This window comes from Colletotrichum godetiae, assembly GCF_030913485.1.
Source record: "Colletotrichum godetiae strain CBS 193.32 chromosome Unknown BDP55scaffold_45, whole genome shotgun sequence".
NCBI lineage: Eukaryota > Fungi > Ascomycota > Sordariomycetes > Glomerellales > Glomerellaceae > Colletotrichum > Colletotrichum godetiae.
Genome location: NW_026851293.1, coordinates 131734 through 153611, shown reverse-complemented (window position 1 = coordinate 153611; position 21878 = coordinate 131734). Strand labels below are relative to the sequence as shown.

The 21878-nt window shown below is 53.2% G+C and overlaps 9 protein-coding genes and 1 non-coding gene across 10 annotated transcripts; 7 read left to right on the top strand and 3 right to left on the bottom strand.

The window, feature by feature from the left end:
* Positions 1-466: 466 nt before the first annotated feature.
* Positions 467-2173, top strand: BDP55DRAFT_771593 (uncharacterized protein). The gene is made up of 3 exons (XM_060581113.1): positions 467-1437; positions 1498-1809; positions 1870-2173. Exons 1-3 carry the CDS (start codon positions 898-900, stop codon positions 2056-2058), a joined length of 1041 nt encoding a protein of 346 aa, XP_060425614.1. The 5' UTR covers positions 467-897; the 3' UTR covers positions 2059-2173.
* On the bottom strand, positions 2155-3768 carry BDP55DRAFT_675502 (fatty acid desaturase). Its single transcript, XM_060575750.1, has 3 exons — positions 2748-3768; positions 2496-2664; positions 2155-2422 (listed from the first exon to the last, which is right to left on the bottom strand). Exons 1-3 carry the CDS (start codon positions 3532-3534, stop codon positions 2248-2250), a joined length of 1131 nt encoding a protein of 376 aa, XP_060425613.1. The 5' UTR covers positions 3535-3768; the 3' UTR covers positions 2155-2247.
* Positions 3769-5555: 1787 nt separating this feature from the next.
* On the top strand, positions 5556-6612 carry BDP55DRAFT_560042 (Alpha/Beta hydrolase protein; the record flags this gene model as incomplete). The annotated part of the gene is made up of 3 exons (XM_060569956.1): positions 5556-5671; positions 5721-6304; positions 6371-6612. 3 exons carry the CDS (start codon positions 5556-5558, stop codon positions 6610-6612), a joined length of 942 nt encoding a protein of 313 aa, XP_060425612.1.
* Positions 6613-6972: 360 nt separating this feature from the next.
* On the top strand, positions 6973-7084 carry BDP55DRAFT_t272. The gene has a single exon. It is a non-coding gene; the product is annotated as a tRNA-Phe (tRNA).
* Positions 7085-8173: 1089 nt separating this feature from the next.
* On the top strand, positions 8174-9831 carry BDP55DRAFT_675496 (cytochrome P450). Its single transcript, XM_060575749.1, has one exon. The coding sequence runs from the start codon at positions 8306-8308 to the stop codon at positions 9698-9700; it is 1395 nt and encodes a 464-aa protein (XP_060425611.1). The 5' UTR covers positions 8174-8305; the 3' UTR covers positions 9701-9831.
* A 46-nt stretch (positions 9832-9877) lies between these two features.
* Positions 9878-11119, bottom strand: BDP55DRAFT_635677 (aspartic peptidase domain-containing protein; the record flags this gene model as incomplete). The annotated part of the gene is made up of 1 exon (XM_060572802.1): positions 9878-11119. One exon carries the CDS (start codon positions 11117-11119, stop codon positions 9878-9880), a length of 1242 nt encoding a protein of 413 aa, XP_060425610.1.
* A 908-nt stretch (positions 11120-12027) lies between these two features.
* On the top strand, positions 12028-13844 carry BDP55DRAFT_732106 (tripeptidyl-peptidase sed4; the record flags this gene model as incomplete). The annotated part of the gene is made up of 2 exons (XM_060579901.1): positions 12028-12613; positions 12673-13844. The coding sequence occupies 2 exons, from the start codon at positions 12028-12030 to the stop codon at positions 13842-13844; spliced, it is 1758 nt and encodes a 585-aa protein (XP_060425609.1).
* Positions 13845-13936: 92 nt separating this feature from the next.
* BDP55DRAFT_560012 (Alpha/Beta hydrolase protein) lies at positions 13937-15908 on the bottom strand (the record flags this gene model as incomplete). Its single annotated transcript, XM_060569952.1, has 5 exons — positions 13937-14783; positions 14832-15024; positions 15086-15432; positions 15491-15569; positions 15632-15908. 5 exons carry the CDS (start codon positions 15906-15908, stop codon positions 13937-13939), a joined length of 1743 nt encoding a protein of 580 aa, XP_060425608.1.
* A 479-nt stretch (positions 15909-16387) lies between these two features.
* BDP55DRAFT_675493 (chaperonin 10-like protein) lies at positions 16388-18012 on the top strand. The gene has a single exon (XM_060575748.1). It carries the CDS (start codon positions 16790-16792, stop codon positions 17870-17872), a length of 1083 nt encoding a protein of 360 aa, XP_060425607.1. The 5' UTR covers positions 16388-16789; the 3' UTR covers positions 17873-18012.
* A 947-nt stretch (positions 18013-18959) lies between these two features.
* BDP55DRAFT_635673 (major facilitator superfamily transporter) lies at positions 18960-21011 on the top strand (the record flags this gene model as incomplete). Its single annotated transcript, XM_060572801.1, has 7 exons — positions 18960-19114; positions 19220-19570; positions 19609-19751; positions 19804-20072; positions 20141-20558; positions 20637-20848; positions 20904-21011. 7 exons carry the CDS (start codon positions 18960-18962, stop codon positions 21009-21011), a joined length of 1656 nt encoding a protein of 551 aa, XP_060425606.1.
* Between the last annotated feature and the right edge of the window lie 867 nt (positions 21012-21878).

The window sequence follows — 21878 nt, the reverse complement described above, 5'->3', positions numbered from 1 at the left end:
CAGCAGTTAGATCGAAAAGTACCGAGTGCGCGGCGGGAGCAACCGGTAAGCTTGTATGTAGGCTCCGCCTTACGGTGCGCGCGGACGAATACCAAGATCTTGGGTATGGTATGCGTAGTACGTCAGACTCCAGATGGCTGAGCAACTAGGTAGGGGATCAGTCAGAGGCTGGAGCGAATGATGAGGCTTGCAGAATAATCAAACATGGATTCACCACTAGGCTCAATGACGACGACATTTTCTTCCAAGACACGGGGGAAGGATGCGCCGCTCCTTGAACATCCATCTGGGGCGATGGATTGGGCTAAGCTCACTCGTGTTGAACGCCCGCATGCTTACGTGAATCCACTCAAACGGCTGCGAATGCGGAATGAGCCTAACCCCGTTCGGGAATCATTGTGCGCGCCGTGGACTGTGAGATGCTGTTAGAGATCGAGAGATCCTTACAATAGTCAGACGTTGGATTACTTTTCGACGCCAAGATGGCGTTTGGGCGGTTGAATTCAACCGTGACTCTAAAGTGAGCCACGGCAACCCCCGTATGCTACACTGTCGCGCATTCTCTTTCCCAAATCGAACAAATCGAACATGCGCCTCTCAGACCTTGCAGGGAAGCGCGTGTTGATCCTGGCATTTTCGACTCCAAGAGTGCGTTAGCATGGTCTCGATAAGAATGGGATCGCGATGAAAAAGACAACGGAGTGCGCAAATTGCAAGTTATAAGAGACTGAGACTTCGCTGAAATAAAAACATACGAAAGAGTTGAACATTCATCACAACAGATTTCAGAAACGTATAACTCGGTCTCATCAAAGGATTGCATATCCAATTTCGAATCCACCACACACACCTGTCCTAGAAAGCCCCGAAATCACCATTCACATCAGTAAAGATACCATGGTCCAGCCAACTCGCCCGCCGGCCAATGGCTTCGTCGCCGCAACTCGAAAAGTTTATAACCCCCTGGGGTTCTCGAAAGGCTACAACTTTGTTCTTTTCTTCATCTTCTTCGGTGCACTCATGGGATTTACCCTCGCGCGATTCCAGTACCTCAACTTCGATACGTTCTGCAGTGGAGCAGCGCCAGGGGAATGCTTCAACTACCAAAAGGGCCACGAGAAAGCCGGCCTCATAATCCACCTTGCTGGAATCTTGCCCGCTGGCTTCTTGGCATGTTTCCAGTTCGTGCCAGTACTTCGTCACAAAGTCCTTCTCTTTCATCGCATCAACGGTTATGTTGTCATCCTTCTCGCACTCGTTGGAATTGCGGGCGCCTTGATGATTGCGAGGAATGCCTTTGGCGGCACGCTGGACACCCAAGCTGCTATCGGCGTTATGGCAATCATGTTCGTCACTGCGCTCACCCTAGCATTTGTCAACATCAAGCGACTTCAGATCGAGCAGCATCGAGCATGGATGCTACGAGCGTGGTTCTACGTAAGCTTGCTGTAACAGATCCCAAACGCAAACAGTTAACTTACTTGACGTCGCATATAGGCTGGCTCTATCATCACTCTTCGTTTGATCCAGTTCTCGGCTGCAGCTGTGATTAGCAGTATTGGAACCTATTACGCGGCACGTCCTTGCGATCAAGTTGCTTTTATGGTCGGCAACATGAATCGGACTCTCCAACTCTATCCCGCCTGTGCATCCTACTTCTCCGGAGAGAACCCTGGTCAACAAACAATTGTGCACGCAGACATTCTCAACCCAACATCCGCTGCTGAAGCTGGTGTGGCTGCGGGTATGCCATTTGGTATGGCACTTTGGTTGGCCCTTGCTTTGCATGCAATTGGAATCGAGATATATGTAAGTTCCCCTTATTGAGAATGCTAGTTTGTGGCAATTACTGATAGGATCTGTCTGTAGCTGAAACTTACGCCAGCCGAGACCGAGAGACTACGATACGTTTCCTACAAGAGGCAATTAGAGGCTGGTCTGAACCCTGCTGGACGAGCTGGTATCACAGCCGACAGGATCGGGGATTCTGAGGAATGGCAGCCCAAGCATGAGCCATCTCATGCTAGCTCAAATTCAGACCTATCAAACCCTAAATAAGAACTAGATTCGGCCGATGTTGGTACTTGGAAGGGAATCAGGAGTCAGGTGACATGCAAATGTGTTGGTGTGCGGGCGATAGGCGTTTTATGGAGGGCTCATGCTGCGATTGAATACATAACGCTTTCTTTCAAATTAGGCCTGATACGTCTATTTTGTGAATCCAATCAATCCTAACAATGTCTCTCGTTACAACGTCCATCGGGTACAGCCAGGACGATCGGGGTCATTTTCCATGTACCTGAGAGTGCGAAACTGGTACCATAGTTCGCCGAAAAAACTACGGTCTTCGTAATGATATAACTCACCCAATACTGGCTTGATGGCAGCAGTAGCTGTGTCTGTTTTATAGAATGGTATTCTTCTATGAATGGGGTTAGAGCGTTCAATTCATTCGACTCATTGTGCGTGAGGGCATTCTCAGAGGAACTGCTTACGGAAACAGGTGATGAACCACGTGTCTGTCAATGATGAGATGGAAGAAGTGCCTCCCAATGAAGCCAAAGTCTCTATCAATGGTTGAAAGGGCACCTTTTATAAAAGTCCATCCATCGTCGGTGTAGTGAGGGACGCTGGGGTGGTTATGTTGTAGATAGGTGATAGCGACTGAGGTACTTAGATGTAAGCTTCATTGCCGTAAGAGGATGACCTCAGCTTAAAAATTTAGGGGTTTCGCCGTTTCTTCTTACCAAGCCAATTGTTAACCCATAAGTAAGGAAGAAGATATAGCAGGATTATGCTGGTTGTACCAAGTTCCTTGCTGCACCAGAACAAGAATAAAACCATGAGGCCGAGACCGCAGTCTGAAGCCAAGACGTGCCATGCTTCGTTTTCCCTGAATATAGAACTCCAAGGATCAAAGTGGCTGACTCTCAACCAACGAGAGGGTCCGGAAACCTCTCGCAGAAGACTGTCTTTACCGGCAGACACATTGAACAAAACGTGTAAAGGCCAGCCGAGCAGTTGCTGTCCCATCAGCGAGACTACTTGTACTATTGGGACATCTGATTCTTCCATGGGCCCGGAAGGAGAGAACATGTCTCTGTCAGAGTCGGCTGGTTTCATAGCTGGCACGAAGGCGACGTCCCTAGTTGCGTGTCCTGTAAACCGATGATGGCGCCGGTGAGTGTACTTCCAGGAAAAGTACGGGACCATCAGGAAAGAATGAAGTATGAATCCAAAGGTGTCGTTCATTCTTGCTGAGGAGAAGAGCGACCCGTGGCCACATTCATGGGCCAATACCCAGATACCGGTACACACGAGACCCTGGAGGAAGGAGTACGCTGCCCATGCCAGGAAGTATGGGATGAGTCCAAGTTGATCTTCTTTGATGTATTTAAAGGCGAGACACGCGAGCACTGCCGAAGCCACGACATCTCTGGTGATGTAGTAGAGAGAAGTCTGCGTGCAGGGACGAAAGCAATCCTTGGGGATGACGTTTCGAAGGTCCTGAATATCAGGGTTATCCGACTTCATATTATAAGTTTTCGAACGTGGGCTGAGGTAGAATGTAGAGAGCTCATGCTATTCAATCTTCTCTTCGGTTAGGAGCGCCCCAAATACTAGACACCTTACCTTCTTTATAGAACTAGTGTTTCGAGACCAAATTCCACCTAAGAGTGATTCTGACTTGCCGTCAATTGTCAGTCGCAGGATCTTGCGAAAGTGGCTACGATATCCGAGTCGCACCGAGTCACGTAATAACTGTGAAATGTTGCTGCTACCTCCGTACGACCGAGGTCGGGCACATTCTTCCTACCTGTGGAAATATCGTTTCAATTCACAAGCGAGATTTCAGACTCTTGAGGGGCTAACGAACTCTCTTCCTAGTGATTGAGAACTTCAATAACAGATCTTGCCATTCTTGGCTTGAGGGTTGCTAAAGGGGATCTAAGAATGCCCCAAAGCGAAAACTGGGCAGAAAATATGTCGGTACGCGCGTCTGAATCGCGAGGGCAGTGGATCTGGACTAGATTCCAGTCTCTGGTAACTCCTGTGTGACTTCTGCTGGAAATGATATCGCGTGTTCGGCTCGGTCTTATTATCATTGCTCACTTCTCTACAGTGTTCAGCAGGGACTGACAGAACCGAAAATACCACGACAGGTACCAAACACGGTGAGGAAGATAAGCAAGGGGACGTTTCACGAAGCAAAAGTTCTCAGTGGACTTGCTGACCATATGACAATCATCTAGATACAACTCCGAGATGTCTGTTGAAGATCTCAGGCTAGTACAACTGGCTTCTTGGCGTCCTCTTCTGGATGGCACCTTACATTTATCCAGTCGGTCTTGTCAAATCCACCAACCGATTCCGTGTTGCTCGGGTTTCTTGTGGTTCACAATTCCTCGAGCTCAGACCCCCCGAGCCTCCAGCCCGACTGTCCGATGTCTCAAAAGGCGCTGCTGTTCTTCCATGTTCCATGACCGCAACCGGCGGGCTCCTTCCCGCCTCTTTGGCATGAAACCACCTGCTGATGAAGCTAAGGGAAAATGCGACGATGAATTCTCCGTTCTGAGATAGCCGTATTAGTACTGGCTGTCGCTGAGTAGATAGGCTAAAGATGAATGTTAGTGGACGTTAGTGGACAGGCTAAGCGTCTACGGCAAGTTCGGCAACCACGTCGTTGCACTCAGGCCTAGCTTGCCCCTTAGTAGGAGCCCCCATCTTTCCACTCACCGAAGATGTCGGCATGGTTTTGCGAGTTATGACTTTGCTGCATTAGGGCGTTCAATGACTCGTTTCATATTGTTCGGGGCGAAATCCTTTCCAGAACTTTCGTAAAGAAATACCGCATCGAGAGCCAAGTGTATATGTTCGCCCCGGTTTGGCTTCGGCGCCGGCGAAACTCTGAATGCAGACATTGCGGAGATTTACGGCTTTCGGCCGGGGACGTTCCAAAGTCTGCTATCGGGAGGTGGAATTATTGGCGCCAACTTGCTCCAAGGGACGTCATTTCCATTCTTCACCATGCAGGCATCGCGTTACTAATAGCTGCGCTAGGACATCTGGTGTATGTCTGTTACTATCTCGTTTCGTCAAAGGCCACGAACGGGAAGGGTAGCCGACTAGCTTTCCATCTTCGCCTGCCCGGTTATCGCACATCTGTAAAGTCACCTGTTGACTGCAGTAGTAGCCCGCCCATCGAACCCCAATCATGACAGCCATGTGCAGCTAATGGTCGGCTTCTGTGTGTGCTGAAGAACAGAGCTTATGATAAAGTTCGAGTAGCGGCAAGCCGTCGGTCTTCTTGGAATGGAAGAGTTGTTCCCTCCTGCCGCCGGCATGACTTACCAGTTTTTCTTCTCACTGGGCAATATCTTCCTAGGCGATGCGGTGCCAGACATTGAGATTGATCTCTGAGGCTGTGTATGATTTCAATCGTGAAGTACAGCTATAAAGCCGGCTAGGAACCTGATGTGGCCAGGGAATCTGGACAGAAACGCAAATATCGTGGCTATTGAAGGGTCACAGTATCAGCGTTTACCTGCCTCAATATGGCTCAATACGAGAATGCTCCTAATCAGTTCATCTTGGTCAAGGACTCAAAGATTGCGTATCGTTGGCTGGGACCGAAAAATGGGATTCCCGTGATCCATCTCGTTTCATTCAGGTTAGTCCAGCCTGCTTCTAAGTGACGAGTATGACCTCACACCGACTAGGGCTACAATGAGCCAGATCGATCCGGTTTCTATGAACAAGATAGCTGAAAAGCGGCCCGTGATTCTTTTTGATAACGCTGGAATTGGCCGGTCTACCGGCAAAGTACCTGCATCATACTCAAGTTGGGCAGATTACTGCGCAGAATTCATTGTACAACTCGGATTCAAGCAAGTCGACATTGTGGCCTTTTCGATGGGTGGATGCGCAGCTCAGATGCTGGCTTTGAACCACCCAACTTTGGTGCGGCGTCTGATTCTCATTGGGTCTCTACCCAGTATCGGACCGGGAGTCGTACTCCCACCGCCCGAGCCCTTTCAGGGTATCCGCATGGCACACGACCGTGAATCTCAGGAAGCTGCATTGCTGGAATTCTGTTGTCACTCTTCGGAGACCAGCCAGGCAGCGGGGAGAGCGACTTTCCGGAGAATGCTCGAGGCAAGGGATGACTGGTCTGATCTCATTGATACTGATGGCACTAGACGTCAAGTTCAGGCGTTTGCCAAGTTTATGAGTCCACAATATTCATCGGAAGGCTCATACGAACGATTCCACGAGCTAAGAGTCCCAGTCTTGATAATTCGAGGTAAGCACATGATTCTAGCCTTGCCCTCTACAATATCGAAGAAGTACTAATTCAAGGAACAATCAGGATCTCACGATTATGTCTTTGAAAAGCACACGTGCCAGGCCATGGTCAGGCAAATGTGCAACACAGCCGTCAGTGTTTACGAGTTTCCAGATGCTGGCCATGCTCCACACTGGCAATATCCCGAGGAGTTTGCCGAGCTTGTCGACTGCTTTCTCTGCGCTGAGGATACACTGAAGGTCCCAGAGATGCCCGTACATTGGGTGCGATGGATTAATGGAACAGACTTGGTCAGTAAAATTTGAGGTGGAACTCTGTACTCAGAAATCGAAATCAAGGCGCCTTTTCGAGATGAAACCTACTTAGGTTCTCGCAGGTTCATCTTCACGAGCACGAGCAGTCGATACCGCAAGCTGTACTTTAATGCCTGTCACTGTCCATCGCACCACTATACAAGCCTTACTTTGTGTTGACAACTCGGCACCCAAGGACGCAAAGCTACCATCGAGGATCTTAGTTGGTAGACACTCCCCAGAGACCCAAGAGGCGGACAATGTGTTGAGACTGATGTTGCCGTTGGATTGAGGGTGCTATTGAGTATCTCCGGACGTTCGCCAGCGTAGGAGATAGAGCTTGCGAACGGAACGTGAGCTCGAAGATGAGCGGCGAACATAGCTCAGTTGGGAGAGCGTCAGACTGAAGTATGGATCATCTAGACCCATTGAAAACTTCACTCAATCAATCTGAAGGTCGTGTGTTCAATCCACACTGGTCGCATCTTCACTTTTGTCCCATGGAGAGAATACAGCACTGAATCATTTTGCGTAGTAGTTAGTTAGATTAACTTTTGATATCCCATTGTCCAACACTGATTATTGATTGGAGGACGATAGTCGGTCAATGGAAGCGTTCGGACCTGCAAGAGATTGTACACCCTGATGAGCAAGCAATCGAATCAGATTATGTTCATGTGACCAGGCTGATTGATTACCCATATGATGATCTTGGATGCCATAGTAAGTAGTTAGTTAGTCAGTGGTCTATGTGCCTAGCATTTTGGTCGTGTTTGGCTGCCACGCTTGCTTCAAGTTGCTCAACCAAATTTGCCTCATGAATAGTGGCAGTAGGCTGGAATAGTACTAAAGTGAACTTCTACCCATAGTTTATTGTTCTACACAGATGATATATGGCATGTATCATCGGAAGTAGGCAGTGTTTTGTTAGGTTGATGAGATTACGTTGATACACAGACGACGCAGTGCACATGCAAAGCGGCATTGAACCAATGATAAGAAGCTAGATGTCTGGCCAACTAACACATGTCTTACTCAGTTATCAGCTAGGGAGAATCACTTTGCAGATCTCTGGAATTGCTTCCCCATCTGGTGGCATTTTTCCTACTTAAAGTTTGAGAGATCAGAGACACCCGATGTTGGGGTTTCTAGGCGGATTCCCGAAACCTCAGTGCACTTGGGATGCATCCGCGTGGCCCGCAGATGTGCTGTGACTGTTTACACCTCATACAACTAACTCTCTAGATGCACCGTCAGAACTAGAGTTTACGCAGTCCATATAATGACGAGTACGATATTACGCAGACTCCCCGCAGAGGTGTAACGGCGAGGCGCAATCAGCACTCGTCCAGCGTAGTGTCTGACCTTGTGAGACATGATTCTCCGAACTGGACGAAAACAGCCAGAAACCGTGACACCAATACCAGTTGATCCAATGACAGCAACCGCGTTGCAAAATACGGGCCGTCGCGCCTGGGAGAAGCCGTGACCCGGTGAGACAGACGAGGGATAGTTTTGGACCAGTGACGCGAAGGGGTAACAAAGAAGATTCCACATCTCAGACCTGGGACTTGGGAGATGCTGGGCATTTCAATTTAAAACTCGAGGCCGGCCAGCTTTTCTGGCCACTTGACCATCCTCAAGAGTTACGGCTTTCTTTAATTTCCATCCAATTCTTACGTCCGTATTCTCTATATCCCACACGATGTCGACCCCGATCCCGCGACCACCGGGTGTGCCCCTCTTGGGCAACATCAAGAACATCGACACCAAGAACACCTGGGCGTCCCTCAAGAAGCTATCCGAGACGTACGGCGAGATCTTCCAAATCAAGGTCCTCAACAAAACGATGGTGTTCGTCGCTGGTGCCGCACTCGCAGAGGAACTCTGTGACGAGAAACGATTCCGCAAATATGTTGGAGGACCCATCGTCGAGATCCGATATGCAGTCCACGATGCCCTTTTCACGGCCTACGACCACGAGGAGAATTGGGGTATTGCGCACCGCATCATCGCCCCCAAGTTGACATCGGCATCTGTGGCGGAGCGCTTTAATGACATGCTTAGCACAACAAACGAGCTTCTCGAGAAGTGGAAGGGCCTCGGTGTCAACGCTGAGGTATCCGCTATTGGCGAGCTCAACAGGTTGAACCTCGAGGCCACGACCTTGGCCCTCTTTGGCAAGAAGCTCAACTGCCTCAATGGACCAGAACACCCGATGCTTCGAGGCATGGAGGACTCGACATCTGAGGCAATGCAACGACCCACCCGACCTGGTATTTTCAATTGGCTCCTCTACGGAAGCAAGTTTAAGAAGGGAAAGCAAGTGATGCGAGCTTACGCGGAGGATCTGGTCCAATACCGAAAGAGCAACCCCTCGGACCGGAAAGATCTTTTGGCTGCCCTTCTCAGCACAGTGGATTCCGAGTCGGAGAAGTCATTGACCCACGCTCAGATTGTGGATGAGATCGTCTCCATGCCTATCGGCAGCAGCACGGCGCCGGGTATGGTCAGTACCGCCATCTACTTCATGCTGAAGAATCCGAATGTCATCGCCACTGCCCGTGAAGAACTCCATCGCGTTGTCGGTGACGGCGAGTTGACCTATGCGCACCTGTCGCAGCTCAAGTATATCGAGGGCATCGTCCGTGAGTCTTTGCGACTTTCCTTCGCGGCGCCAGGCTTCAACATTGAACCCATCCCCAAGGACGGCAACAAGAGCCCCGTGCTGCTTGCGGGAGGCCAGTACCAGATCGCTTACAACCAGCCCATGATCATCGTTCTTGCAGGTGTGAACCGGGATCCTTCGGTCTTCGAAGACCCGCTGGCATTCAAGCCTGAGCGCATGATGGGCGACAGGTATGAGCAGCTCCCGTTGAGTGTGAAAAGATCGTATGGTAATGGCAAGCGAGAGTGCATCGGAAAGCATTATGCTTGGTTGTGGAACATGGTCGTGGTGGCGAAGCTAATCAACGAGGTTGACTTCACGATGGCGGATCCTTCGTATGTGCTGAAGCAAGATGGTTGGTTCAACCTGAGGCCGGTGGACTTCCACGTGAGAGTCAACACGAGGGTAGACAGTAAGGCGCCTGTACTGTGAGCTGCTTTGGGTCTTTGCATTGTGCCAGATTGCCACTGAGCGGGTTCATGGGCGGTCTCACGTTAATGACTGATTGAATTTGATGGTTCTTCACGCAAAGATTTAATCTTGCACTTTCTCGAGGTTCAACGCTTAATGATTATTAATTTACTATCTATGAGACCAACACATCCTTGATCAAGGAATAGTCAGAGACAGAGAGGCATCGTCCGCCTTGCTCCCTCTCTTCGAGACACCACCCTGCGCCAACGCAATCTCGCCCTTGGCATCATCAGCAGCGAAGAAAGCAGAGGTGGCAAAGGGAGCACCAAGCATGCAGGCGCCGGTATCGATGTTCAGTGCGCAGAGTCCAGCTTCGGCATCTGCGTTGTTGCGGATGTAGTTACGGACAGGAGTCTTGATGGTCACGCTCTTGCCATCGATACCGGCAAACTCGAGGTCGATGGTGAGGTCCTTAGGGACAGAGTCGCAGCTGCCGTTATAGGCGACATGACCAATGGAATCACGAGTGAGACCGGCGGCTGCGAAGAAACCAGCGAGTCCAGCCTCGCTAATGGGCAGGTCGTTGATCTGGGTGCCGGAGTCGATCATGCAGGACTTTGTGGAGACATCCGAGTTGTCGAGGGTGACGTTCTTGACCTTGACGGTAGGAGGCGAGACGAAGTACCCGACGGTGGCACCGAGCCCGTCGTTCTCGACGAGCGGTACCCTTACGAGGTCACCCGTGAACTTGGACAGGTCAATGGCGCCGAAGACGGCGTTGCCGGTGAAGGTGCCCTTCCAGTCGGCAGGAGGCTCGTCGAACCAGATGCTCTGGACGGGAGCGCTGATGGCACCCTTCTCGAGGAGGTCCTGACGGACGTGAGGGCCGGTGGTGTTCCACTCTGCCGTGCGGTAGAAGGGCGCAACGCCGAGAATGCCGAGGTCATACGGGGCCGGCTTGCACTGGCCGCCGTCCAACAGGCGCTGCTGCATGTACGTCGCAATGGCAACACGGGCGTCCACCTTTGACGTGAGGCCGGCGTCGCCAGCAAAGAGGAATGTATCGTTGACGCTCTCTTTGCCCTGGACGATCTTGGTGTAACCGCCGTAGGCGTACTGCGTCACGAACGCCTCGGGCTTCTTGGCCGTCGAGCTGTGCGGGAAGTCGTAAAAGGGCTCGGCCGTGGCGTTGCACTGGCCCGGGCAGAAGAAGCCGGTGCAGCCCCAGTTGTTGATGGCGCCCGGTCCAAAAACCCAGAAGTTCTCGGAGCCCTGGTCGAAGACGACCTCGACTGAGGTGTTGGCGGCCGAGTTCACGAGGTTTGTGGCGATCTTGTGGCCGCCACCGTAGTAGTAGTGCAGAGGCACGCTGACGGTGGGGATGGCCGCGAGGGCGCCGTTGGCCAGGGCCGTGATGACGAGGGACTGGGCGAGCATCTTTTCGAAGGGAGGGTGATGTTGAGCGAGTGACTGAGGTGCGCGAAAGGGCTGAGGCTCAATTCTGGGTGGAGGGCTCACGTTCTCTTATCATCAGGTGGTGTGGTCCCCCGTCCATGTGTATAAGTTCATGGCGGGGAAGATGATTGCCAGGGCATGCCAATGCTATTTTCGGATACTAACTTTTAAGAATTTCTTGTGAGATACGACCCGCGAGACCGAGGGATACTCGGGCGACTTTCCGGAGAAAGCAGGTTCACGCAGCCTCGAGTCCCGGCTTGGCCATGATCGCTCCAGAACAATCCCTGAAGACTCGCTGCTGTTAACACCGGTGGGAGCCGTGGGAGCCGTGGCAACTTCAAAGCAAGAACCTTTTTCGTATTAAGATTGTGACAGGCATGGGATAGAGTGCTGATATGGGGTCGCAATGGACGTTAGTGGTGGGTATCAACGGCTTTCTTATTGTCGAGCCAAAGCGAGATTGGCTTAATGCGCCAAACCACCACCAAGCTTCGTCTAGGAATTTTGGGTTAAGCCCAGGGCGGTAGGGCCGACGGTTGGCCCCGTTGGTGTTCTGTTCTTTTCTTGTTCTACCGGGATTCGGCAGTCGTCCGATCCTTTGGATACGAGCTTTTTAGCGGAGATTTCACCTTTTAGAATGGCATGTTACATGGGTACCCCTGGTGAGGGGGAACAGTCCACGATGATGTCAAATCCTACCCAAGATGTTCTTGATCGCCAAGCCACGGGTCGAGCGATATGGACGGGTTGCCGAAAAGCTTGTCACGGCCCCTGAAGACTGGCCGTTGGTATTAGATGAAGTGACACTGCAAGTTCGAGCAGGCCGTAGCAGAGAGTGACACTCGATACGCTCCCACACGCTTGCAAGGAAACGAGAGATAGGAAAGATGAGGTTATCGTCGGTTTCAACTCTGCTTTTGAGCAGCTTCGCTCTCAGTCAACCGACCACGAGCGGACATGCAATTCACGAGACCGTGAGGCAGCTGCCGCAGGGTTGGCGGCACGTCGCTCCCGCCGATGACCTCAACACGATTCAGCTTTCTGTCGCGTTGAAGCAGCCCGGCTTGTCAGAGTTGAAGGCGCGTCTCGAGGTGACCAGCAACCCGAAGCATGCCGAATATGGCGCACACATCTCTCGCGACCTGTTAAAGATGTTCCAAGAGCCCGGCGCCGATGCCTACGCTGTCGTCGCGGATTGGCTTTCCGCTCACGACATTCGGAACTTTGTTCAGGACGGCCCATGGGTTCGCCTGAACACCACCGTCGGTAAAGCGAACCGCTTGTTGGATTGCAAATTTTCCAAGTACCAGTACAAGAGCGAGAAGGCAGTGTTCCGGGCCAAGGAATATACCCTTTCCAGCCAGGTCTCAGAGGTTGTCGACTTTGTCTTTCCGGTGACCCAGTTCATGAGCAAGCCGCCTAGACGACAGATCAAGGCGAGGGAGTTGGGCAAAGTTAAGCGACAGAGCGCCAGTGAGTGAAGGGCGAACTATGTCAGCTAGGCTTTCTGAACAATCACTGACACATGACAGTGCCTCGAAGCTGTTGGGACTACACTACCCCCGACTGCATCGTGGATCTCTACAACATCAACTACAGCCCACCAGACGGCCCGTCACCCACAGACTTTGGCATCGCCGGCTTCCTGGAAGAGTACCCCAACGTCCCGACTCTTCAAGCATTCCTAGCATCGTACAGCCCTCGTCGGAACGCCACCGGCTTCTCGCCCAAGTACAACCTCACCGTAGAATCCGTCAACAACGGCAGCGACACCACCGAAGGCGGCGGCGTCGAGGCTTTGCTTGATATTCAGTACAGCATGCCCTTTATCCAGCCAATGAACGTGACCTACTTCTCAACCGGCGGCCGAGGCCCTGAAATCGGCCCTGACGGCAAAGAAAAGGATCCCAAGGACAGCGCCCACGAGCCCTGGATCGAGTTCCTCGAGGCCCTCCTCGCCCGCGAGACCATCCCGGACGTCATCTCCATCTCTTACACCGACGATGAGCAGCTTATCCCACAACCGTACGCCCGTCGCGTGTGCGACCTCTTCATGCAAGTCGCTGCGCGCGGCGTCTCCGTCCTCGTAGCTACAGGTGACGGCGGGGCAGCAGGTATCGGTTCCGGGGACTGTATCTCCAACGACGGGAGAAACACGACAAAGTTCATCCCGACGTTCCCCGTCGACTGTCCCTGGGTTACGGGCGTCGGCGCGACGGGCAATTACGCGCCGACAGAGCCTGCGTGGTACAGCTCCGGCGGCTTCAGCGAATACTTTGAGCGTCCGGCGTGGCAGGAGACCGCAGCCAAGGCGTACATTGCCGGCATTAACGGGTCTCACGCCGGTTGGTACGCGCCCAACGGCCGCGGTAGCCCGGATATCTCGGCCATTGGGTCCCGGTTCCTGATGCAGCCTGGGTGGACGCAGAAGGGGACGAGCGCTAGTACGCCTGTCATCGCGGCCATGATTGCGCTCGCCAATGATAAGCGGATGAGGGAGGGTAAACCTGCTCTGGGATTCCTTAACCCGCTGTTGTACTCTGACAAGGTTCGTTCTGCGATCAACGATGTCACGAGCGGGTCTAGTGGAAGTTGCTCTTATGGGACCCAGGTTGAGAGCGGATGGTCTGCGACTGCTGGGTGGGATCCGGCGACTGGTCTTGGGACTTTGGACTTTGCCAAGTTCCTTCAGGCACTAGAGTAATGCTTCATTGTGACGTTGCCTTAATATGATTAATGTCTGCGAGAGCAGGAACAAATAGGGTCGCCTGTGTGATTCTCGTGCCGCCAGTCTTCTCAATCATGCCAATGTCCCTCCAAGTAGTTCTCATACTCTCCGCCAATATGCACAACCTGGGCGGCCGCATTCTCCGGCTTTTCGGCCAGGAACTCGAACTCTGGCAACACCAGGCTATCAGCGCCGGTAATCTTGAGAGCCAACTGCTCCCCGGCATCAAACTGGATGGCCGTGGGCCAGATCCACACCTCCATCTTTACAATCTCCCCCGCCTTGATCTCAATGTCTTCATCGTGGGCCAGAGTCTGCCAATAGTTCGGCGACAGCTCTGGTGCGACCTTGCGCTTTGAGGCGCGGAGCTTACCGGTAGGTCCCAGGTACTTGAGCGGGTTGGTATTGGGGATCTCCTTGGTATCGGATACGGGGAGGGCCTCGAGGGGGATGTTGAGGTGCTCGAGGTCGTTGCCGTTCTTATCTCGCTTCCGGAGCTGGGCATAGACGTCAAAGTCTGTCGCGGAGGGGCAGGAGACGTGGACTACGAGCTTGGTTGGGCCCAACAGCTTCGTGGATTGGGAAAAGGTGTGCGTGAAGACAATGGTTTCCGTGCCCTCGTAGCCCAGCGTTGTGGCGTTGGTATTGTTGGACTGCTGCAGCGTCTTGTCGGCACCCAAGTAGAGACGTTGAAGTTTCGTATTCGTGGCACTGGGTGACAGCCAAGGCAGAGAGTCAAAGGGGAGGTCGATGACGGATGGTTTGTTGTAGCCCAGCACGGCCAACCTGACTGGTGAGGTCTTCTCCCATCCGTTGTCGACGCCTTTCATGTAGCGGTCAAAGAACTTTTGCAAGTCATCTGTACGTTCTTGGCTGTACAGGTCGAACCACTCTTGCGTAGCATGGGTTATCATCCTAAAAGACAAGTCAGAGACCGTCATATAGGTCGCATGTTAGACGAACCATTTATTTTGGTGAGGGATCTCCTCGAAGCCTCTGAAGCTCCCAATGGTATGCAGCATCGTCGAATAGCTGCCCAGGATGTAGGCCGGAACCTCGATCTTGTCCATGCGGGCCCTCTTGTCATCCCAGTACGATCGGAGACCCTGCCCATGCTTGAGCAGCATCTCGACGGTGTTTTCTTGTTGGCCACGACCTAACGCACATTTAGTTGAGTCAAGAAGCAAAACCGACAAGAACTCTGTCGCATCGCTTACCGCGAACCACATTATTAATCATAGAACCGAACTTAATCGAAGGAATTCCGCCGCGGCACAGACTCTCGCGCATATGATCGCTCGCACCCTCCAGAGGCGCGATGCAGGCTAGGTGAGGCGGTCTCTCGGCGGCGATGTACCACTGGCACAGCGCGAGCCACGAGTTGCCAGCCATGGCGACTTTACCTGTGCACCAGGGCAGCTTCGCGATACCTTCAATGGCATCGTGGCCGTCTTGGCCCTCTGGGGTACCCCACTGCCTCATGTCGCCTTCCGAGTCACCACATCCTCTGGCGTCGGCATTAATGATGGCATAGCCTTTGGGGACCCATTCGGCGGGGTCTAGTCTGGGAGCAAGTCAGTCTTCACGTCTAATGCCAAGGGCACATGTAAAGGGGAGCTTACCCCTCGAAAGACTCATAGCCCGATAATTTGCTCAAGGGAACGCCGCATCGCAAAGGAACTGCATGAAGATTCATAAAACCTGGAAAGCAATGTCAGTAATTGGAACATGGAGATGGAATTCGGCATCATATTGGGCCATACCTGTGTCAGTCTTGCCGTAAGGCGACCACATCAGAATGGCGGGGACCTTCTCGTCCGTCTTCGGCCGAAAGATGTCAACGCGGATGCGGGTCCCGTCGCGCAGCGTCAACGGCTGGTCCCGTTCAAGGATGACGTCGCACGGGAGCGGACGATGCTCTGGAGTCTTTTGACTTCCGGCCGAGAGCTCCACGCGGGAGGGCTCCTTGGGAGTTGGCCATGCTGGCGGGTTGGTGGGGTTCTGGATGACTTCGATGTTGTTGATGATGAGTGGCGCCATTGTTGCGCAGCGTTAATCTAATAAACTCGCAGAGATAAACACCCGTTGATGCAGGTACAATGTTTGTCTGGAACAAGACTGACAACGACTTTGATGGCAGCTTCGTGCCTTTGTTATATGACTGTTACATGAGAACATCATAATTCCGAGCCGCCCGGCCTTCTTCACATCTGAAGGCACCTCGTAAGTCCTCGGACTTGACCCAATTCCTGACGACAGATCTCCGTGAACGCCCAGAAACACGGCCCCTTTCACCGGCATGGCTCCACGGCAGATTCCACTTGTCTTTCGTCCAATGGCATAACCGTTTTCGCACTCTTGGGGTAATGTTCGCCTGGGGAGGTCCGAGGGTCTCGAACTTATTGGACTCAGCCTGGGACGTATTATCATGTAGCCTTACGGTTTGCCTATGTGATGCGAGACGTCGGAAAGGGCCTGACATATCCATGTAACATATGTTTGAGTTCTTCCCCGCCATTTGGCCCTGCTGATCACCCGAGGCGCGTCTGCAACCCCGCCGGTGAGTGAAGAAATGGGTCCCGGCGACCTCGGTCGTAAGGAACCGTCCGGTGGCCGATGAATAATTCGGGCAACTTGTCCGAGACGGCCGTATTCGTCCATACTTCCTGCAAAGCTCCGTTCATTGTGTCATTCAGCCGCCCACCTCCCACCGACTGCCCGATTTTACGAGGGGGTCGCGATCCGGAGAAGTGGACGCTAGCGAAAGGGGGCAAACAAATGTGTCAGTTTGCATCTTTCGAAGCGTTCCGACCATGGCCACAAGTTTTGAGGTTGCTGCATAAGATGCGTCTCATCTGCTGAGTGTCTGTGGCTTGGTAGAAGACTCAATTTCCGCAAGATCTCATCATACAAATCTCACGATGGGCAGCAAAACAACATCAACAGCGCCGGCGCTCTACGTCGACGAAAACTGCAACTTTTCAGTCATTCGCAACCTCCCCATTCCCGATCCCGTAGACGGCGAGGTCCTAGTCAAGGTACTCTACTCGGGCGTCAACCCCGCCGACGTCAAACACGCACCGATCATCGGCGTCCGCTCCGTCACCCTCGGCTACGACTTTTGCGGCCGCGTCGTTCAGGCCGCTGGTAAGAATGCGTCGGCCAATTTCAAGCCCGATGACCTGGTGGCCGGCTACGTGCCCACGGGCATTGGCAAGCCGATGAGGCACGGCGCGCACCAGGAGTACTTGAGCTGTCCAGAGGACATGCTCTTCAAGGTCCCGGATAATCTGCCCCAGACGCACGCCGCGAGTCTGACGGTGGTGCTGACTACGGCCGCCGACGGCTTGTACAATATTTTCGGGTATCCTCTGCCCGGGGAGAAGGCAAGGGATGGGTTCAAGGCCGGCCCGCTGCTTATCTGGGGTGCTTCCGCCAGCGTCGGAATCTGCATGCTTCAGTTAGCGCGCGAAAGCGGCGCATCGCCCATCTTCGTCACCGCGTCGCCGGGACGGCATGGGATGCTCAAGAAGATGGGAGCGACGCGCTGCTTCGACTACAACGCCCCAGACGTGATATCCCAAATCAAGAAGGCGGCGGAGGAGGCTGGAGCGGGGCCGATTCGCTACGCTGCCGATTGTGCAGGTTCAAATGGCGAGGTCAGCTCGGCGTCTCAGACAGAGGCGTGTGTCGATGAGGACGCCATTGTTCTGTCCGTCGTGGCGAAGCCTGGTGGGAGGATCAAGATGCCGTTGGCGTCGGCGAACACGGAGGTTACGTTACAGTTGGGCGGCGGTCATCTTGTTACGATCCCGGCGCGGGTGGAGGATTGGGGGAGGATGTGGAAGGCGTTGATGTGGTCCGTCGAGAACTACGGCACAAAGATTTCGATTCCTGTGGTGGACGTGTTCAAGGGGCGTGCGGAGGATGCGCTGGAGGAGGTGAGGAAGATCGCTGACCAGGGAAAGTTTGGGAAGCTTGTGTTGGAGCATCCTTTGCTGTGAAGGGGAGTTTGTGAGGTTTCCTGGGGTATCCTTTCCCGGGTATACTCTTGTACAAATCGCTGTCTACCTGCATGAAACCTTCTGTTTAACTGTTGATTTGAACAAAAGTTATTCCATCTACACTCACGAGAGTCATGCTGTATGTATAAAGAGGCCGGGATCGGGCGGTCCCGCGGCGGGGCGTCATCCTGCCGGCCCCCTCGGCAGCTCAAGGCCGACGATAAGCAGCGCATCCCCGGATAAGCTCCGGTCCTGCGCCGGTTTAACGGGTCTAGACTCCGGCGGGTTTATCTCGGACCTATCAGCACCCGTCAAGCTATCCGGGACCCCACCATCTCCACTCCGGGTCGGCAACACAGAGGCCGCGCTCGGCTCCTGCATCGGCCCCCTCCATCTCATCGGCTTTCTGAGTGTACACCACACACATTGGGCGCAGCCACAAGAAACCGAAGGTCTTTGCATGCTCTACTAACCAGTCAGTAAGAGTCATTCTTGCAGCTATCTGTAGGCTTTCCCGAGTGCTATTCGCAGTTCTTCTTCCTCTCCCACACACACACACACACACACACTCCGGCACCAGTCAGTCCGTCAACCAACACCGGTGACCGGTCAGTGGCGCTCCACCAAAGTCCCCTTCCTGAAAAGAAGCCAAAGGTGGAAGGTCCATCATTTGCCTGACGAAATAGCGGGGATTCCGCACGTCTTTTCGGCACAACGGTCCAGAAGCAACAAACATCCTAGCAATCCGGGGAACTCGCAGGAAAACCCATACAATTCTCACTCGAATTTTTCCTTACCACCCCTTACCCCCGGCGCACTTTAATCGCCTTGTGCCCCTCATTCGGCTCAGATTGGCTTTGTCACCATCTGTTTCCCTTTCGAACCCTTTTCTCTCCCATCCTGTCCTGTTCTCCCCCTCCCACCCTGCGAAACGTTCAACCGACCTTCCTAGTTCTACCAAACTTTTCTTAGTTGAGCCTCATAAACAAACCTTCTATTGGACGAAAGGCGTGATTCTCCGAACCCTAAGAACCCTCTCTCCCTGTGACCGTTTCCTATCCACACACACACCCAACCACCCGCCCCGATGGCTGCCAATGCAGATGAACGGACGCCCCTCCTCAAAATCAAATCCGGCGCCGGGGCCGTGAAGCGGGTCGGTCGCGGCCTCTGGTCACCCTCAAACCGTATCCTCTTCGCCGGCTTTCTCGTGTCCCTCACACTAGGCCTCACTCAAGTTCCGTGCGCACAAGTCCACCCTCCTCTCTCTCTCCCCATCCGTGTGTACCACGGCACTGGGGCTGTGAACCATACATGTATCCAGGGTTACTGACATGTAACCCACAGCATCATCTATGTCTTCCGCGTAATGGCATGCGAAACCTTTTACGAGTCTCACGCGCCCTACGATGGCCCCGCCTCCGAAATGTGCCACCGCCGCGAGATTGACGCAAACACGGCCACACAGGTTTCCATCCTCGGCATGACAACCTCCGTCTGCGGCATCCTCAACCTCTTCATCTGCGGCGATCTCATTAAGCGCTGGGGCACTCGCTGGGCTCTCATCAGCCAGACCGGACTGCTCGGCATCCGCGTCTCGTGCCAGGTCCTCGCCGTGTCGCAGGGCGCGCAGAAGGGCATCGATATGATGCAGTACACGCAGCTCATTGGCATCTTTGGTGGGCCGAGGGGATACATGTAAGTGCAGAACGGCAGTTGACATGAACTGGGTAAAGGACTGGACGGGCGCTAACGCAAATGAAACCAAGGCTGGTTCTAAACACGGCGATCGCGGAGGTTGTCGAAAGAAGAAAGCATACCGGCGTCTTTGGTCGGCTACAAGGCGCAGTCATGATCGGTACCGCCATAGGCTACTTGCGTATGTTGAATCCCTCTGCCTTGCTCAATCTCTTGTACTAACGAGCCATTAGTCGGTGGTGTCTTGGGTGATGTGTTCGGCATCACCAGTCCCTTCATTGCTGCCATCGGCTGCTTCGCTTCCGCGACAATCTACGGCGCCATCTTCTGGCCAGCATCGCCAGAAAAGACGGACGAGATGGACGGCAAGACGACGCCCGGCGCTTCTGGCTTCCTGGCTCCTATCAAGGTGCTCATGCCTTCAAAGTACCGTCTTGAATCCGGCAAGATTGTCAAGAACTATGGTCTTGTCTTCCTTGCCCTGGGCATCTTCTTCGGCGTGGTAAGTCTGCTTTCCGACCATCATCTATGGCATTCATCCACGAGCAACATTGCTAACGTAGGTCCCAGTTCGCCACGGGTTATGCTCCCATCCTCATCCAGATGTACGCCACCTCGCGCTTCAACTTTGGCACGACGGAGAACGGTATCCTCATGTCCGGCAACTCCTGGATCCGCGGCATCTTCTTGATGTTCATCTTCCCGGAAATCATCGACAGCGGACGACGGTGGTTCGCTTCATCATCTCACGCTGGAGCTCTGCAGAAGACGCTCACTCAGGAAGAACGGAGCGTCATCCCCACGCATCCCGAAGACATGGACCCGGCACCCGGTCTGATGAACGCTTCCGAGCCAACAAAGGCGCCGCCTGAAGAGGAGGACGAGGATAGCACATTCGACCTCTTCTTCCTGAGGTGGAGCTTGGTGGTGGATGGCATCGTCACGTCCCTCGCGGCTTGGGCGACGGAGGGCTGGCATGTTTATGCTGGTGAGTATCACATTTCTACCACTGAATTTTCCTAGAACCCAGAACACAGATCAGGACGCTAATTCCTTTCACTTATAGCGGCTTTCCTACTGCCGTTTGCGTCCGGATCGGCTCCCGCTGCAAAGGGCGTCATCACAGAAATGTGCCCGCCGCATATGCGACAAGATGCCCTGAGTGCCATCACTCTGGTCGAGAGCGCGGCGACGCTGACGACGCAAGGCATTTTTGGCTTCATTTTTGCCACACTGTCTGAGATGGGCAAACCGAATCTTACCTTCTTCGTCAATGCCGTGAGTACACATGATACATGAGACCTCTGATGCTTGTTTTCTAATCGCTGTATAGGCTCTCGCCGTCGTCGCCGTTGGCATTCTTCTCCTGGCGCATTACCCCCCTCTCAACAGCACGAGGGTCGAGGACGAGGCGATTGAAGAGATTAGCGAATCAAGTTAGGCGATGAATCGTGACATGATTGAGTGCCCAGATTGGCTACACTCTCTCCTCGGTCGCAATGATGAGTAAACAGGAGACTCACTGGCTACGGCTTCACGTTGGGTCTATTGAACCTTGACAAAGAGGGGTTTCCTCCCGTAAAAGATTTTTTTTCATTGGATCTCATTTGATCTTATATGCGGCGTTATTTGGTATTTAGAACCGTCGGTGCGCCTCAAAAGGTGTGCTGTAGAAGACGTGGCGAGCGTTGTTGTCTTAGTGAGAGTATGAGTGTTCTTCAGGTTACCAACACAGGCATCGCTGGGATAGATGTACATAAAAACGGACAAAAAGAATTAAGGTCATTATTCAACGGTTTTCTCCCAGACAGTACCTCGAAACCCATCGCGTGCCGCATCGCCGAATACACCACGTTCTAGACCTTTTGATTTATCACCAAACCCTTCAGAAATGTCCTAGATCTGCGCTCACCAGCCAAGGTCGCGGTGGGGGTGGAGCGCCTGTCATCGGTCTTGGCTCGGCCTTCTGCTCCATGACATCAGCGGGCTGTTCGCATACATCATCGATTGCGTTCATGCGGATCGGTGCTTTTGCCCCGAATCTGGGATTCCCCTAGCACCACTACACATCGAATTTGATGATTTCGATTCTTCAAAGATGGGAATCTGGCTTGACCGGAGCTAGATCTCCGGAGTTGTGGTAGCGGCTGCATCTTGGGCTGCTTCAGATAAGTGCCGGTGTTTGCTTGACGGTCTCAATCGTCTTAGTCTGCCCCTCGCCCCCCGCAGTTCTGGTCTTCGTCACATCCTGTCTTCAGATCTGGAACCCATAGTTCCTTCAAATCCTCCATGGCAATCTAGCCAATTG